Genomic DNA, 17501 nt, shown 5'->3' on the forward strand with positions numbered 1-17501 from the left:
GCCCCTCTCCTGCCCACTCCCACCAATCACAAATGAGACTGCACCGATCAAACTCAGACCTTCCTGTTAAACAGATCGTGGACTCTTTCAATTGCTGGAACTCGACGTGTCTTATTTTATTTTCTAAAGTTCTGCTTCCTTTTAGGCCGTTTAGGTTTGTTTCTTTTAAACATTTTTAGCGAAAACATTGTTTGCCTTTTTTCTTTTTTTTGTGTTCATGTTTGCATCCTGATTGTGTTTTTGTCTGATCCAGTCGTACCAGTAGAGCTGTTGAAAGTTAGTACTCACTTCCTGGTCACATGATCATTACGTGGCTTGTTAATTAGCCGGACAGGAAGCTCCTAGTGTCTCAGATCCTCTTCAGTTCTGTTTGATCCACCTCGTCTCCCAAGAGGGTGTGGCTTAGTAATGTAGTTCCGCGGCTCCACTGTGTGTCATGGTTGAACCATGTGTGTGGAGGTTTTAATTTGCTGGCTGTGGGTCAGCGTTGATCCCGTGTGTCTGAACAAGTGTTTGGTTTATTCCCAAACAAGTCAAACACCGAACACGAATAAATCTGTAGTTTGTAAATATGTTTGAACAAAAAAAACCAGCTTTGGGTGCAGCTGGGGAGGTTTGGAAGTTTTGCTTAATGGCACCTTGCCAGAGGTCAGAAATTTGGAGCGTCATAATTTCACCCTCACGTGGCAGCAACGAGGGGGGGGCTACTGTTACTGAATGTCTGGTTTACTGTGTAAATAATTAGTATAGGAATAATGACGAAGACAAAGGCCGTGATTTGTGGGTAACTTTCAGAGGCAACGTTGTTTCGTTTTTTTTTTTTTATATCTGAGAGCGTAGCGAGGTGTGAGAAGCAGAGCGAGAACGTAGCTGCTGGTGACGTACGTGATTGCGTTGGTTCTACGGCAATTATGAGGATTCTGCCGCCGTTGTAAGGGAAGTTGTGGTCTAAAAAGTTTTTCTCTGATAGCGACTAAGTAAAAACTGGAGACATTTCAGAACGATATTTGTAATTAAATTATTAACACGGAATAAAATGATTTCTTTATTTTGAATTGTGACCAAGACGTACTGTACTAACTAATTTAAAGTTATCCTAAAAATATCCCTACCTTAAGTTTTTTCAGCTTCTCTTATTATTGGTTGACATACCGATGACAAAAAAAGGATTAAAATTCAGTACATTTCTTGTTCACAAGACAACCAAATTTGAGGCCTCCATAGATAATACAATATTCGTCACCATTAATTTATTAGTCACAAAAGTCCAGTATGAGTTGACAAAGAATTATTTAATAATGAATACATTTCATTATCAGATGACATAATACTTCTGTTTTGATTTGCTGATTTGTCTCTTAAATTAGTTTTTAGGGTTGCAACTTATGATCACTTTCATTATTGATTTATCTGCTAACTTTGGGGCTTTAAATCCTTAGATAAGCCATTCGCTTTAATCATTTAGTTCATACTGATAATTTTTTCCAGTTTAGATTTTCTGCAGGTAAACAACCTGTCGTCGCTCCCCCAGTATGGCGGTGTTTCCGTCTTAACTTTAGACAAACAAACCTCCGATTTACTTCCCAAATCTGGCAATTTAACATTGAAAGACCTGCAATGTGTTTCTGCCTCTACAGCTGCCAGATCTGAGATGTTTAATAAAGACACTGCTGGAATATGAAGTGTTTAAATTCAGCTGAAGAATTCTGATTGGTCAGCGTTCAAACTGGAAAATGTGCTTCCAGCCAATCGGTGGCCAGGACTGTGAGGAGTGTGTGTTAGCTTCAACTTTTAAACTTTATTTATCTGCAGTAGAGATTGTTTGGACTCCAATAGCTGGTTCTATTTTGGATCCCGTTCCAAGTCGGTAAAATATTCCGATCTGCCTATTTGTTAACGCGTAATTCTCTAGTTTCTTATTTTATATTGTAGCTCCTCCCCTTTAAGTCGCTGCTGTCACTTATTTTCAACGATCAAAAAGCTCCTTGGTTGATTAAACAAGACGTACATCAGAAAAATAGCAACAAGCACGAATTTGATAAATGCAAGTACATTTTAAATTTAAAGTTAAGAATCTGTCTCCCAAACATGATTTCAGACTGAGTAATAAAGTGATTTAGATTCGGTAAAAAACGCGTTGCCTCTCAAAGTTGCCCGCCCAGTGTCGACTCCGTACTGTTGAAATCAGGACCGCCGCCGAGGCCGCCCATCAACATGACGAGGAGTTTACAAGAGATGCAGCTAATGATTGTTATAATAAAGTCGGTCGGTAAAACACCAGTTAAAAATTATTATTTTTTTTAATCCCAGCGAAAGCAAGTCTCGTTTGTCGTTCCCGAATCAAAACGTGTTCAGTTTTCAATCATAGAAAACAAAGATTTTCTTAAAATGCTCTCAGACTCGAGCAGTTTGGTTGGTGGTTCGTTGCCTCGATGTTTCTGCTGTGGGAGTTTAAGCTCAGTATTTCTCAGATCCTGGTTATAGCCCTGCTGGCTGCCTGGTGGAGACCAGCTGCATTCTGGGAAACGCAGTCCAGTCTCTGATCAGCTCTGTTCTCTTTTCTGTGTATTTAGAGATTTCCTGATTGGAGTGTTTATATTGTTGAGAGAGAAAAGCTGCCTTCTGATATTCGATTGATTTATTGATTTATTGATTGATTGATTGGACCCAGTAAGCCCCATAGCAGTTGTGTGTGTGTGCGTGTGTGTATATATTAGTACTTCTATTCCTAGGAGAGATCTAAATCTATATAAAAATGTATGTATACATATCTTGATTGTATTTTTGTTGATTTATTGATCAGACGTCGTGATCGGAAACGTCCGTCTTCACTCGTCATATTTTTGTAGAAAAGCTTTAACGGAGGAAACCCAGTGGACTTCCTGTTTGAGGATCTGAAGCCTGATTGGACGCCTAACTGTCAGGAAACGTACGAAGGACTGAACATAAATGGATGGCATGAACCAACAGAATGTAGAATTGTTTTGTTGCTCATCTTTTGACGTTCGCTGTGGGATCAATAATAATAATAATTCATTCATCAATTCTTGTGGAACTGTGTGGTTTTTTTTTTTTGAGCTCGACAGAATTACGTTTTTTCTTTGACCACATTAAATTTGAAAGGTTGGTCTTAAATAACCAAATTGTAATCAGTTCATCCTTCAGATGGATGTTTGTGCCCAAAGTAAGTTAAATATATACATAATATAAAGTCATTGTATAATACTGTAGTATGTCAAAAAAAGAAAATCATGAATTCTTAAAAGATCATAGCATGAAAAAGTCAGAGTAAAGTTATAGTATTTCTTCCCAACTGCAAGATAGTTAACAAAAGACCCAATTTTAGATCACCAGAAGCCTCAATAAAGATTGGAGACTTCAAACACAAATAAGAGGAAGACACTTTAAAGCCAAAATGGACAAGGAGTCCTCAAAGTGCTCAGAATGGAGCTGTCCCTAACAGGCCAGTCATTTATTACTGCTGGTCTTGATGGCTTCTCCTGGACTAGAGGGCTGAACTGGGTGTTCTTCCGATCAGGATCTCTGGAAATCCAAGCAGGAAGTGGGTCGGGCATTGCCTTGCTGGAACCAATCATGTACATGGAACCGCACATCCTTCTCGGCATATGACTAGAAAACAATACAAGGTTCGTAGGTGACTCGCAAAAGGACACTAGAGGCAGCAAATGACGCAAAATGTCATATAAGGTCATAGTATAATGTGTTATCATTAGAGGTGTAACGATTCATTCGATTAATCGATGAATCGATTGTCAGTCCTATAGATTCTACTAAATCGATCTGCTAAAATAAATAAATAGAATGAATCGTTTTGGCTTCACCAATAATCGATATAAATGCATTTAATCGGATGAATCGTGATTCTTACTTATGATTAATGTTTTAATACGTTTAAGACACTCTCTCCCCGGCCAGCATGTAGTCTATTGAAAAATGTTCAAAATAACCGAGCAATGTTTAATTACATTTTTGTATTCAGCATAAAATATTATGCAGGACTTTTTTGCATGTTTATTTCATGGATATAGAATTTTGGTTACAAGTTACTGAATCGAATCGTGGTTTACAGAATCGAATCGATCAACAACAAAAAAAATCGTCCTCGAATCGAATCGCCAACTACTGTATCGTTAATCGAATCGAATCGCTGTGAAGCCAAAGATTCACACCCCTAGTTATCATAAAGTCATAAAAAATCATAGTATTGCATATCATGAAAAGGCTAATACGTCACAAAATGTCGACTCAAGTCACTGTATAAAATGTCAAATGATGTAATGAAAATATAGTATAGTCAACATGCTATACTATGATTTTTTTCAACATACTACTTGGTTACTTTTTTCGACATACTGTGTTTGAGTTTTTTCAACACTTTTTTCAACATGTTTTACTTTTACTTTCGACATATTACACTATGACCCTTTTCGCCATAATTTGCTCTTTTTTTCTCACTTTTTTCCAACATATGACTTTCTTTAAACGTAGGCTACTGGACTGACTTTTTTTCAACATACTTTTTTCAAAATGCTTTACCTTGATTTCTTTTAACAATTTATACTGACTTTTTCATTACTTTTTTCACTAAATACTTACTTTTCATACTTTTTTTCTCTCGACATATTATACTTTCTTTTTTGACATTAATAAAATATACTGTTTGTTGTGATTTAAGCATATTGAGATATTTACAGTAACTTACACAATTTCATGTAAACAAATTAAATGAGAGCTTAACATGGCACTCCGCCCCCTGGTGGAACGTTTAATCATTACATTGCCACGCGCTCACATTCACCCTAGTCAACTCGGCATAGACGTAACAATATACCAAGATATGTAAAATTATAATTTTATATTTTACATCTTCAAACACATAATTACTGACTGATTCAACTTGAACTGAAGCGTCGCTGTTTCCCACCGTTTTCTTCAGGCTGGCCCGTCACGGAAGTGTTCCACCGGGAACAAAACCCAAAGCCCCGTTTAGATTGTAAATGAAGCTCAATGAAGAGTCAGACGTTGATCGTTCTTTATTTCCGGAGCCTCCACACACAAACAAACATTTTCAAGACTACAATGTCCGCGCGTAACTGCGCTCAGCGGTGGTCCCACGCCCCCCACAATACTATATTACGGTTTTTGTGACTTTTTTCTGTGCAATCATTTTTCAATGACATTTTTAAGACGTTTTGTATGAGATATGCTATTTCTTTTAAAAATATATGAAAATACAAGGCTTTTCTGTCAGTGTTTTCTTATACAGTATAATTTTGATGACATGCTATACTATTTTTGATAAAAGGTTTAGTTAGATGCATTCATTTTTAAGAATACTGGTACCCTACATTATTGTATATGTAGGGCCTACTGTTATTATTGAATACAATGTGTTCCAAAATGTTGGTGTTTAATGAATGTTTGTACATTTTATGGCATCTGACTCTTTAGGACTTATGCAAGTTTTCATATATTTAGGAAAAAGAATAATAGTAGCCTAGTTTATCAAAAAAGTAAAAAAGGAAGTAATAGTATAACATGTCCAATAAAATTCATAATATGTCGAAGAAAGTCATGAAAAGTTAAAGTATAACACGTCTAAAAAAGCAAAAAAGTAATAGTTTAGGATGTAAAAAATAGCCATAATAAAGGTCATTTTGAAAGAAGAAGAATGTCATAGTTAAGTATGTTGAAAAAAGTAATTAAAAATTCATAAAAGAAGAAAGTCACAGTATAGTATGTTAGAAAAAGGTCAACGTATGTTGAAGAAAGTTATAATATAGTCTGTTGAAATAAGTCATTCAAAATTCAAAGTGTCGGAAAAAAGTCATATATATTATGCCGGAAAAAGTCATAAAAAATCAATATGTTGGGAAAAAAGTCATAGTATCGTATGTTGGGTAGAAATTAACAAAAAGTCAAAGTATAGAATATGGTAAAAAAAAAAAAAGTCATAGTATAGTATGTCGAAAAAAGTCATATGTTGAAGAAAGTCAGAAAGTATAATGTCGGACATATAACACTGACTTTTTTCATGACATTTCAACATACTTTACTAAGACATTTTATAAAAAAAATGTAACATATTTTTAAACATGCTACAGGTGTACTTTAAGTGAACCTCAGCAGCATAAATCCCACCAAATATCTGGCATCCACTGCTAGTGCGCCACAATGTTCACCAGTTAGTCTCTAACTGTGTCTGTGGTTTCCTGCTGAGCAGGTTGTGTAAAGTGGCTTTTTACAGATTTTATGCTGAAAACCGCTGCCTGCTGCGGCTGAAAAAGATGATGTAGACTCTTTTTAAACCGTTTTTAAACAATTATGACGTAAGTTAGTGTGCACACTCAGTTTGGCAACAGAAGCATACGATGGAGTGCAATAGCTTGTCATGCTATACAAGGGCATTAATAAACATAACGAATGCAACCTAAACTAATGAACTTTCCATATCCGTGTGCCACAAGCGTGTAACGTTAAACCAGCGAGAAATTACAAGCATACAAGTTATCACGTACAGAACATCAAACACCATAAATTAGACTCAGAGGTTTGACTTTATTGAGGTTTAGAACGGCCGCCACAAACAACCCACAGGTAGTCAAAACGCGTTTTATAGCTTGCAGGCACACACGCCACGGGTGTTTGAGTTTAACGAGTGACCGCCTTAACTGGTGACTGAGCCAAATGCGTTGTTGATCACAGTGAAAACACATTTTCAACAGGAGAAGACGACAATAAATAAAAAAATAACAACTGAGATATGAAGACAACATTTTGACTTATCTCATAATAATGATTCACCATGAGTTTTTTTTTCTCTTGCTAAAATATATTTTTGGTTTGACTTTAATACTGATAAGAAGAAGAACAGCAAGCATAATTATTGTAATTATTAAAGTACAAATTGACTGTGTCAGACGTCTTTCTAGGATTTAGGTCAAAGTTGAACACAACTAATGTCAACAGCAGCGGGTGAGAGACAAAAGGAGTGACTAATCTCTCTCTACATAAATATTCTTTTGAAGACCTCAAGAATGATTCAGACTTTTTATTTTTCATTCAGCCTCTTCTTTCTTTTCCTCACCTGCTGTGTTTTTAAGGCGACTCCTGCCGATGGGAAACAGGTGGAAGGTGGACAGAAGAGTGGTGACAGGTGAGTCCTGCCACATCTAAGGCACATCGTCATGGTTACATACACACATGCGCTGTCAGAGTGGTGAGTCAGACTGACCCAGATACTGAAGGAGATAAACTCTCTCTCTGTGTGCCAGCTGCTCGATGATTCAAAGCCCACATCACAATGACTCTGCACAAAGCTGTGTGTGTGTGTGTGTGTGTTGCACCAGTGTTGCACCAGCTGCACTTTCACCCCTGCACCAGTAGAGGGCACATCAGACCACTCTTTTTGGTTTCACATTCTTTTTGCTTTCTCAAAATTGGGATGGGGAAACTTTACATTTGCAAAGAAAGGAATGGCTAATGTTTTTTTATTATGTGACGTCATCTAGTTGAGTAGATCCTCTTCTTAAAGTCCCAGTCGGCAAAATTGTTTTGATCATATTCACAGAAGCGGACACTACTGTGATAGAACAACATAAATCATCCGGTTTTAGAAAAAAAAGCGCGCCTCTACGTGTACGTGGAGCCTGTTGTTTGTTTTGCAAAGATCCGACAACGCCCGGATCATCCTGTCCACTCAGCACGCAGGGCTGTGTTCCTGCACACACAGAGCCCCTCCCCCCTCGGTCGTACTCGGGTCGTACCACTATCCCAGGGGGGAGGCGGAGGGAAGTAGCAACAAGCTTCCAATTCCTCGGTTAAAAACCGAAACGAGGAGGTCCAAAACAACCAAGGAAAAGAAAACACCGATGGAAAAGAAGGAAAAAAAGAAAGATTGTGACGGTCCCCGTGATTAAACCAGAGTCAACATCGGACCCGCGTTTCAAATGTGGCGGGATCTAAGGGATTTCAAAGGGCACGGAGTCGAGGGGAAGGAGCTCAGTGGTCGTGGGGGAGGAGCATGAGAGTTGTAAACATTCAAAAACTGACAGAGTGCCCTCGATCCGCCGGACTTGCCGACTGGGACTTTAAGTAAAAGTACCAATACAACAATGTCTCCTCCTTCACTACAAATACACACTGTCATTGAGTGTGCTTGGACATACAAGGTTTTATGTTGACAACCGATGAGATAAAATAAGAAACAACTCTCAACAGTTTGAGAGTAAAAAAGTGTTTGGTGTATTTAGTGAGAACATTAAGAGCATTTAATGTTAATTCTGTTTTAACCTGGTGTTTCTGCACAGTCGCAGATACAAATAAGACAAGACAATGCTTAATTTATTGGTATTATACTATTTGTGTACTAATTTAAAGCAGAAAAACACTTTTTCTCTGGTCTCTACACCTATAAAATGGTCCTCCCTGAGCCTGCCAACTCCCAGAATGAGTCGTCGCTCACAGTTAGACATGCAGATTGCATGGTTGTTGGTTGTACAAATCAACATAAGTGTTTATATTCGGTCCCAGCTACAGAAGAACAGAAGAGACAGTGGTTGCGTTTCATTTTTAATGACAATGTGCCGGCTACGGTTTGTGTTAGCTTGTATGTGTGTGCTAACCATTTGCTAACCATGTGCTAACAATCGGACTGCTTCAGTAACGAGGGTCAGTGCAAAGCTGGCTTTGCCTCGACACTGACCCTCGTAAAAGGATCTGTCCCAACCATACGGGACCAGCAACTTCACCTGAGCCACATAGGCGAGTCATAGCGATACATCCACGTAAACATTGGCGCATGCTACCGCTAGCATAAGCGGCATCCTCTCTGTCTCTCTACAGGTAGGCGTTGACAGACGGAGCTCATTAGCATTTAAAGGTGCAGACACAGAACCAGCCTGTTCTCAGGAGAGCTCATTTGAGCAACTTTTGAAAGATCCGGTTCAAATGCATGACTTCACTTCAGCAGCATCCAAAGTTCAGCGGCACAAGCTGAACTTGTGTTTTTACACGTCATCAAACACAAACGGCCGCACTCCGGCTGCAGTGCACGGACATGAGATGCACCAGATTCTAGCCTCCATGGGGCAACCAACTTGTTATTAGGTCACTGAGAGCTATTGCTCATTAATAGAACTGTAGCAGCTATCGAAACTGCATAAAAAAAACAATTTGACGCTTATTGATTTGTAGTCAACAAAGATTTATTTCATGTAGCTTGTGATTACACGTTACAGGACGAGTCTGAAGCTGCACACCGTGTTAGGAAGATAAATCCCTGGTCTATCACAGTTGAGCTGAGTTCGAAAGAAACTCCCAAACAAAGTCCCGCCCCTCATAAAAATGAAACTAAGCATGTCATTTCTGGGGAAAGCGAAACACAGACGGAGAGAGAGATTCAACTTCCTCATAACCTCGTGCCCTGCTTCTTCAACCTGCCGCTGACTTCACACACTGAATGTAAGTTTACCACCATCAACGTTTATTTGAATAGCACATTTCATATGACAGGCATAGAGCCAAAGTGCTGGAGACGAGCTGAATTTGTAGTTGATGTACTTAAAGCACCACTGACTGATTTGCAGTGTGCCGTCTTCCTGCTTTGTTTTCAGTATTTTTATGAACTCAATGGCTTCGATATCAGTGGAGGATTTCTGCTGTCCCATCTGCCACGACATCTTCAGAGATCCTGTTGTCCTGATGTGTAGCCACAGCTTCTGTAGAGACTGTCTGAATAACTGGTGGACTGGGAAACAAATACAGGAGTGTCCGGTATGCAAGAGGAAGTCATCGAGGAGTCGACTACCTCAAAACCTGGCTTTAAGGAACCTGTGTGAGTCCTTCTTACTGACGAGAGACCGGAAAGATTCAGAGCCTCTCTGCAGTCTGCACTCGGAGAAACTCAGACTCTTCTGTCTGGACCATCAGCAGCCGGTTTGTGTTGTCTGCAGAGATTCAAAAACACACAACAACCACAGATTCAGACCCATCGATGAAGCTGTAGAGGATCACAAAGAGGAGCTCCAGAAATCCCTGAAGCCCTTAAAGGAGAAACTGAAGCTCTTTGAAAAAGTTAAAAGAAACTGTGATCAAACAGCAGAACACATTAAGGTCCAGGCCCAGCAGACAGAGAGGCAGATTAAGCAGCAGTTAAAGACGCTCCACCAGTTTCTGGAAGAGGAAGAGGAGGCCAGGATCTCTGCTCTGAGGGAGGAAGAGGAGCAGAAGAGTCAGATGATGAAGGAGAAGACAGAGTCTCTGGGCAGAGAGATAGCAGCTCTTTCAGACACAATCAAAGCCACAGAGGAGCAGCTGAGAGCTGAAGACGTCTCATTCCTGCAGAACTCCAAGGCTGCAGTGGAACGAGTCCAGCAGCAGTCCCTACTGGAGGATCCACAGCTGGTCTTGGGAGCTCTGATAGACCAGGCCAAACACCTGGGTAACCTGACCTTCAACATATGGACCAAGATGAAGGAGATGGTCTGCTACACTCCTGTGATTCTGGATCCAAACTCTGCTCATCCAGAACTCATCCTGTCTGAAGATCTGACCAGCGTGAGACGTGGAGAGAGACAAAAACTTCCTGAAAACCCAGAGAGGTTTGATGCCTTTAACACCGTCCTGGGCTCTGAGGGCTTCAACTCAGGGTTTCACAGCTGGAACGTCGAGGTCGGACACAGTGCTTCCTGGTTTCTGGGTGTGGCAAGAAAGTCTGTCAAGAGGAAAGAGAATACCTGGTCTAAAATGTGGAAAATAGGCCTCGCTAATGGTCAATATAAAGCCTTCCACCCATCAGCCAAACCAATCGCCCTCTCGTTGAGGGAGAAGCCGGAGATTATCAGAGTTGAGCTGGACTGCGAAAGTGAACAACTGACTTTTACTGATGTTGTAACCGACACAGAAATTTACATATTTGAAGGCACATACACAGGGAGGCTGTTTCCGTACATTAGCAATAGCGATAAACTCCCTATTAAGATATTACCAGAGGAGAAGGAGGATGAGGATCAGGTTGAGGATAAGGATAAGGTTGAGGATGAGGATGAGGAGGATGAGGAAGAGGATCAGGTTGATGAGGAGGAGGATGAGGTTGATGATGAGGAAGAGGTTGAAGAGGAGGAAGATGATGATGAGGAAGAGGATGAGGAGGATGAGGTTGGTGATGAGGAGGATGATGAGGAGGATGAGGTTGATGATGAGGAAGAGGACCTACTGCAACTACTCAAGGAGATTGCGTTTGTCTCCAATTGAAAAATCACAGGGGAAGTGAAATAGAATTCATTATACTAATTATGTGTTCATATTTTTTTTGCGATGCTGGTGATAAAATAACTAAATATGTCTCATTCTCGTTGTCTTTGAATCTCATTGAGAGCAGTTCAGTAGTGTATATATTATAGTATTTGCATAGAAAGTTAATTAAAATATAAGAGGTTTGTGTTTTTGGTTAAGTGTCTTCTAAGTATCACTAGTGGTGTATAATGGTTGAGGATCAATGTGTCATACATTAGCAATGGCACTAAACTCCCTATTTAGATATTACCGGTGGAGGATGAGGATGATATATAAAACAAAGTTGGAATATTTGGTTTTCAGACACAATCCTCTGTTTATTCCTCTTTAAATGCATAGAAAGAAAAATATATAGGCTACTGTATGAAACAATTAAATATGCATTTTTATGTAAAATACATACAAGTTGTACATTATTTGTTTTGTTTGAAAATACAAAAATAAATGTTAAACAGAAGCTGTTTATAGTTGTGTAGGTTGGAATTACTTTGCCGCAGTTGTGCAAATAAAATACTAAGAAATAAAAAAAACTAAATATGTGTCAAGTGTTTTCCTTGGTTCTGCATCACTGTGATGTCACCAGGAGGTTGTTTTCTCATTGGGCGGCACACACTTGGCTGGTTTTATAAGAACACGTGTTCACAAATAAACACACGCACACACAGGTAAGAAGAGACATTGTGCTATTTTTAGTCGCTTACCTCAGTGTGTGTGTGTGTGTGTGTTATTTAACAATTACTTTTATCAGCTTTTGCAGCAGTTTATGATTCAATGCTGAGATCATTTCAGACTTCATCATTTTCCAACAGCCTTTTGTCTGAACTGTAGACTTTATAATAATAATAATAATAATAATAATAATACATACATTTTATATAGCAATTTCCCGGGTGCTCAAAGACGCTTTCTACAGGAAGAACCCATTTGCGGACTTAAGTTTTGCCCATCACCATCTTGGATTTTAGCCGTCGCCATCATTGATTTTTATCAACCAGCGACCATATTTGGACTGTGGAGAAGCGACGGGTGGATCTGATGAACATAAGTGGGAGAGTGACAAGCTTACTGGATCTGGATCCATCTGGATTCTGGTGTGAAGCTGCTAACAAAGTTAGCTTTCTAATTGAATGTCAACTTTACAGCTATGTGTTAACGTCATCAGACCACTCTTATTGGTTTCACATTCTTTTTGCTTTCTCAAAATTGGGATGGGGAAACTTTACATTTGCAAAGAAAGGAATGGCTAATGTTTTTTTATTATGTGACGTCATCTAGTTGAGCAGATCCTCTTCTTAAAGTCACAGTCGGCAACATTTTATTGATCATATTCACTGAAGCGGACACAACGCTGTGATAGAACAACATAAATCATCCGGTTTTAGAAAAAAAAAGCGCGCCTCTACGTGCACGTGGAGCCTGTTGTTTGTTTTGCAAAGATCCGACAGCGCCCGGATCATCCTGCCCACTCAGAATGCAGGGCTGTGTTCCTGCACACACAGAGCCCCTCCCCCCTCGGGCCGTACCACTATCACAGGGGGGAGGCGGAGGGAAGTAGCAACAAGCTTCGAATATCTCGGTTAAAAACCGAAACGAGGAGGTCCAAAACAACCAAGGAAAAGAAAACACAGATGGAAAAGAAGGAAAACAAGAAAGATTGTGACGGTGCCCGTGATTAAACCAGAGTCAACATCGGACCCGCGTTTCAAAGGTGGCGTGATCTAAGGGATTTCAAAGGGCACGGAGTCGAGGGGAAGGAGCTTGGTGGTCGAGGGGGAGGAGCGTGAGAGTTCTAAATATTCAAAAACTGACAGAGTGCCCTCGATCTGCCGGACTTGGCGATTGGGACTTTAAGTAAAAGTACCAATACAACAATGTCTCCTCCTTCACTACAAATACACACTGTCATTGAGTCTGCTTGGACATACAAGGTTTTATGTTGACAACCGATGAGATAAAATAAGAAACAACTCTCAACAGTTTGAGAGTAAAAAAGTGTTTGGTGTATTTAGTGAGAACATTAAGAGCATTTAACGTTAATTCTGTTTTAACCTGGTGTTTCTGCACAGTCACAGATACAAATAAGACAAGACAATGCTTAATTTATTGGTATTATACTATTTGTGAAACTTAAAAGTGTGGAAGTGCTGAACAGAATCCATTCTGCTACTGTCAGAGCGCTATGGAGGACAACAGAGGAGGAACAGTCCGTGGACAGACGCAAACATAAATTGTCAGCCGTCTACGTCCCTGAGTTTGACTGGAGGAGTTTTGCATCGCGTCTCAGCGCTATTGTTTCGCAGGGTGAATTGCTCTCTCGTTAGAAACCGCATTGGTTACTGATGCCTTCATTGTTACCACAGCAACCCATGCGCACAGCTTGGTGATATCTGGACATGCAAATCCGAGCCTGTCACTTGCAAATATAACGTACACTGACAACAATATTCATTTTACATCTTCTCAAGGATTCCATGATCAGTCTGTGCAGATTCTCAACCAGGCCCATTTATATTAAAGGGGTGCAGCTCTATTAGTGCCAGTGGAAGAGCGAACTGAACAATGTGACCTGAAAGATCCGGTTCAACTGCATGACTTCACTTCAGCAGCATCCAAAGTTCAGCAGCACAATCAAACCTGAACTTGTGTTTTTACACGTCATCAAACACAAACGGCCCCACTCCATCCTGCTGTGCACAGACGTGAGATGCACCAGATTCTAGCCTCCATGGGGCAACCAACTTGTTATTAGGTCACTAAGAGATATTGATCATGAATAGAACTGTAGCAGCTATCGAAACTGCATAAAAAAACTATTTGACGCTTATTGATTTGTAGTCGCACACTGGAAATGAACGGAGAAACATGAATGCAACAAAGATTAATTTCTTGTAGCTTGTGATTACACGTTACAGGAGGAGTCTGAAGCTGTGTTAGGAAGATAAATCCCTGGTCTATCGCAGTTAAGATGAGTTCGAAAGAAACACCCAAACAAAGTCCCACCCCTCATAAAACGCAACACAGCATGTCATTTCTGGGGAAAGCGAAACACAGACGGAGAGAGAGATTCAACTTCCTTGCAAACTCATAACCTCGAGAGAGAACTAGGAGGGAAAGCTGGAGCCCTGCTTCTTCAACCTGCCGCTGACTTCACACACTGAATGTAAGTTTACCACCATCAACGTTTATTTGAATAGCACATTTCATATGACAGGCATAGAGCCAAAGTGCTGGAGACGAGATGAATTTGTAGTTGATGTACGTAAAGCACCACTGACTGATTTGCAATGTGCTGTCTTCCTGCTTTGTTTTCAGCATTTTTAGGAAATCAATGGCTTCGATATCAGAGGAGGGTTTCTGCTGTCCCATCTGCAAGGACATCTTCAGAGATCCTGTTGTCCTGACGTGTAGCCACAGCTTCTGTAGAGACTGTCTGAATAAGTGGTGGACTGGGAAACAAATACAGGAGTGTCCGGTATGCAAGAGGAAGTCATCGAGGAGTCAACTACTTAAAAACCTGGCTTTAAGGAAGGTGTGAGTCCTTCTTACTGACGAGAGACCGGAAAGATTCAGAGCCTCTCTGCAGTCTGCACTCGGAGAAACTCAGACTCTTCTGTCTGGACCATCAGCAGCCGGTTTGTGTCGTCTGCAGAGACTCAAAAACACACAACAACCACAGATTCAGACCCATCGATGAAGCTGTAAGGGATCACAAAATGGAGCTCCAGAAGTCCCTGAAGCCCTTAAAGGAGAAACTGAAGCTCTTTGAACAAGTTAAAAGAAACTGTGATCGAACAGCAGAACACATTAAGGTCCAGGCCCAGCAGACAGAGAGGCAGATTAAGCAGCAGTTTAAGAAGCTCCACCGGTTTCTGGAAGAGGAAGAGGAGGCCAGGATCGCTGCTCTGAGGGAGGAAGAGGAGCAGAAGAGTCAGATGATGAAGGAGAAGACAAAGTCTCTGAGCAGAGAGATAGCAGCTCTTTCAGACACAATTAGAGCCACAGAGGAGTAGCTGATAGCTGAAGACGTCTCATTCCTGCAGAACTACAAGGCTGCAGTGGAACGATTCCAGCAGCAGTCCCTACTGGAGGATCCACAGCTGGTCTTGGGAGCTCTGATAGACCAGGCCAAACACCTGGGTAACCTGACCTTCAACATCTGGACTAAGATGAAGGAGATGGTCTGCTACACTCCTGTGATTCTGGATCCAAACTCTGCTCATCCAGAACTCATCCTGTCTGAAGATCTGACCAGCGTGAGACGTGGAGAAAGACAAAAACTTCCTGAAAACCCAGAGAGGTTTGATGCCTTTAACCCCGTCCTGGGCTCTGAGGGCTTCAACTCAGGGTTTCACAGCTGGGACGTCGAGGTCGGACACAGTGCTGCCTGGTTTCTGGGTGTGGCAGGAAAGTCTGTCAAGAGGAAAGGGATTACCTGGTCTAAAATGTGGAGAATAGGCCTCGCTAATGGTCAATATAAAGCCTTCCGCCCATCAGCCAAACCAATCGCCCTCTCGTTGAGGAAGAAGCCGGAGATTATCAGAGTTGACCTGGACTGCGAAAGAGAAAAACTGACTTTTACCAATGTTGAAACCGACACACACATTTACAAATTCAAAAGCACATTCACAGGGAGGCTGTTTCCGTACATTAGCAATAGCGATAAACTCCCTATTAAGATATTACCAGAGGAGGAGGAGGATGAGGATGAGGAAGATGATGATGAGGAAGAGGATGATGAGGAAGATGATGAGGAGGATGAGGTTGATGATGAGGAAGAGGTTGAGGAGGAGGAAGATGATGGTGAGGAAGAGGATGAGGAGGATGAGGTTGATGATGAGGAAGAGGATGGCGATCTGGATCAACTGCAACTACTCAACGAGATTGCGTTTGACTCTAATTGAAAAAATCACAGGGGAAGTGAAATAGAGTTCATTATACTAATTATGTGTTCATATTTTTTGCGATGCTGGTGAAAAAATAACTAACATAACTAACATAAGATGTCCCATTCTCATTGTCTTTAAATCTCATTGAAAGCAGTTCAGTAGTGTATATATTATAGTATTTGCATAGAAAGTTAATTAAAATATAACAGTTTATGTTTTTGGTTAAGTGTCTTCTAAGTATCACGAGTGGTGTATAATGGTTGAAGATCATTGTGTCATACATTAGCAATGGCACTAAACTCCCTATTTAGATATTACCGGTGGAGGATGAGGATGATATATAAAACAAAGTTGGAATATTTGGTTTTCAGACACAATCCTCTGTTTATTCCTATTTAACTGCATAGAAAGAAAAATATATAGGCTACTGTATGAAACAATTAAATATGCATTTTTATGTAAAATACATACAAGTTGTACATTATTTGTTTTGTTTGAAAATACAAAAATAAATGTTAAACAGAAGCTGTTTATAGTTGTGTAGGTTGGAATTACTTTGCTGCAGTTGTGAAAATAAAATACTTAGAAATAAAAAAAAACTAAATATGTGTCAAGTGTTTTCCTTGGTTCTGCATCACTGTGATGTCATCAGGAGGTTGTTTTCTCATTGGGCGGCACACACCTGGCTGGTTTTATAAGAACACGTGTTCACAAATAAACACACGCACACACAGGTAAGAAGAGACATTGTGCTATTTTAGTCGCTTACCTCAGTGTGTGTGTGTGTGTGTGTGTGTTATTTAACAATGACTTTTATCAGCTTTTGCAGCAGTTTATGATTCAATGCTGAGATCATTTCAGACTTCATAATTTTCCAACAGCCTTTTGTCTGAACTGTAGACTTTTTAATAATAATAATAATAATAATAATAATAATAATAATAATAATAATAATAATACATAATTTTTATATAGCAATTTCCCGGGTGCTCAAAGACGCTTTCTACAGGAAGAACCCATTTGCGGGCTTCAGTTTTGCCCATCACCGTCTTGGATTTTAGCCGTCGCCATCATTGATTTTTATCAACCAGTGACCATATTTGGACTGTGGAGAAGCGACGGGTGGATCTGACGGTCTGTGACTCCTCCCAGCGTGGATGGCCCCAATGACGGCGCTTCCTCAATTCTCTGTGCTTTGCCATGTCTCCCTGTTGCCATATTTGGACTGTGGAGGAGCGACGGGTGGATCTGATGAACATAAGTGGGAGAGTGACAAGCTTACTGGATCTGGATCCATCT

The 17501-nt window shown here is 40.3% G+C and overlaps 2 protein-coding genes and 1 pseudogene across 3 annotated transcripts in view; all 3 read left to right on the forward strand.

The window, feature by feature from the left end:
* Positions 1–3044, forward strand: part of mtss1 (MTSS I-BAR domain containing 1) — a 43716-nt gene extending 40672 nt beyond the window's left edge. The window contains 1 exon segment of the mRNA XM_084023486.1: positions 1–3044. Within this exon segment, the coding sequence (XP_083879612.1) occupies positions 1–179 (179 nt within the window). The 3' untranslated portion in view covers positions 180–3044.
* Positions 3045–9408: 6364 nt separating this feature from the next.
* LOC311022324 (nuclear factor 7, ovary-like) lies at positions 9409–11808 on the forward strand. Its single transcript, XM_084023510.1, has 2 exons — positions 9409–9483; positions 9636–11808. Exon 2 carries the CDS (start codon positions 9643–9645, stop codon positions 11272–11274), a length of 1632 nt encoding a protein of 543 aa, XP_083879636.1. The 5' UTR covers positions 9409–9483; positions 9636–9642; the 3' UTR covers positions 11275–11808.
* A 2617-nt stretch (positions 11809–14425) lies between these two features.
* On the forward strand, positions 14426–16758 carry LOC311022335 (E3 ubiquitin-protein ligase TRIM39-like; annotated as a pseudogene). Its single transcript, XR_014599414.1, has 2 exons — positions 14426–14476; positions 14629–16758. The product of XR_014599414.1 is annotated as an E3 ubiquitin-protein ligase TRIM39-like (transcript).
* The last annotated feature ends 743 nt before the right edge of the window (positions 16759–17501 follow it).

The sequence above is a fragment of the Eutrigla gurnardus genome (assembly GCF_963514095.1).
Source record: "Eutrigla gurnardus genome assembly, chromosome: 2".
NCBI lineage: Eukaryota > Metazoa > Chordata > Actinopteri > Perciformes > Triglidae > Eutrigla > Eutrigla gurnardus.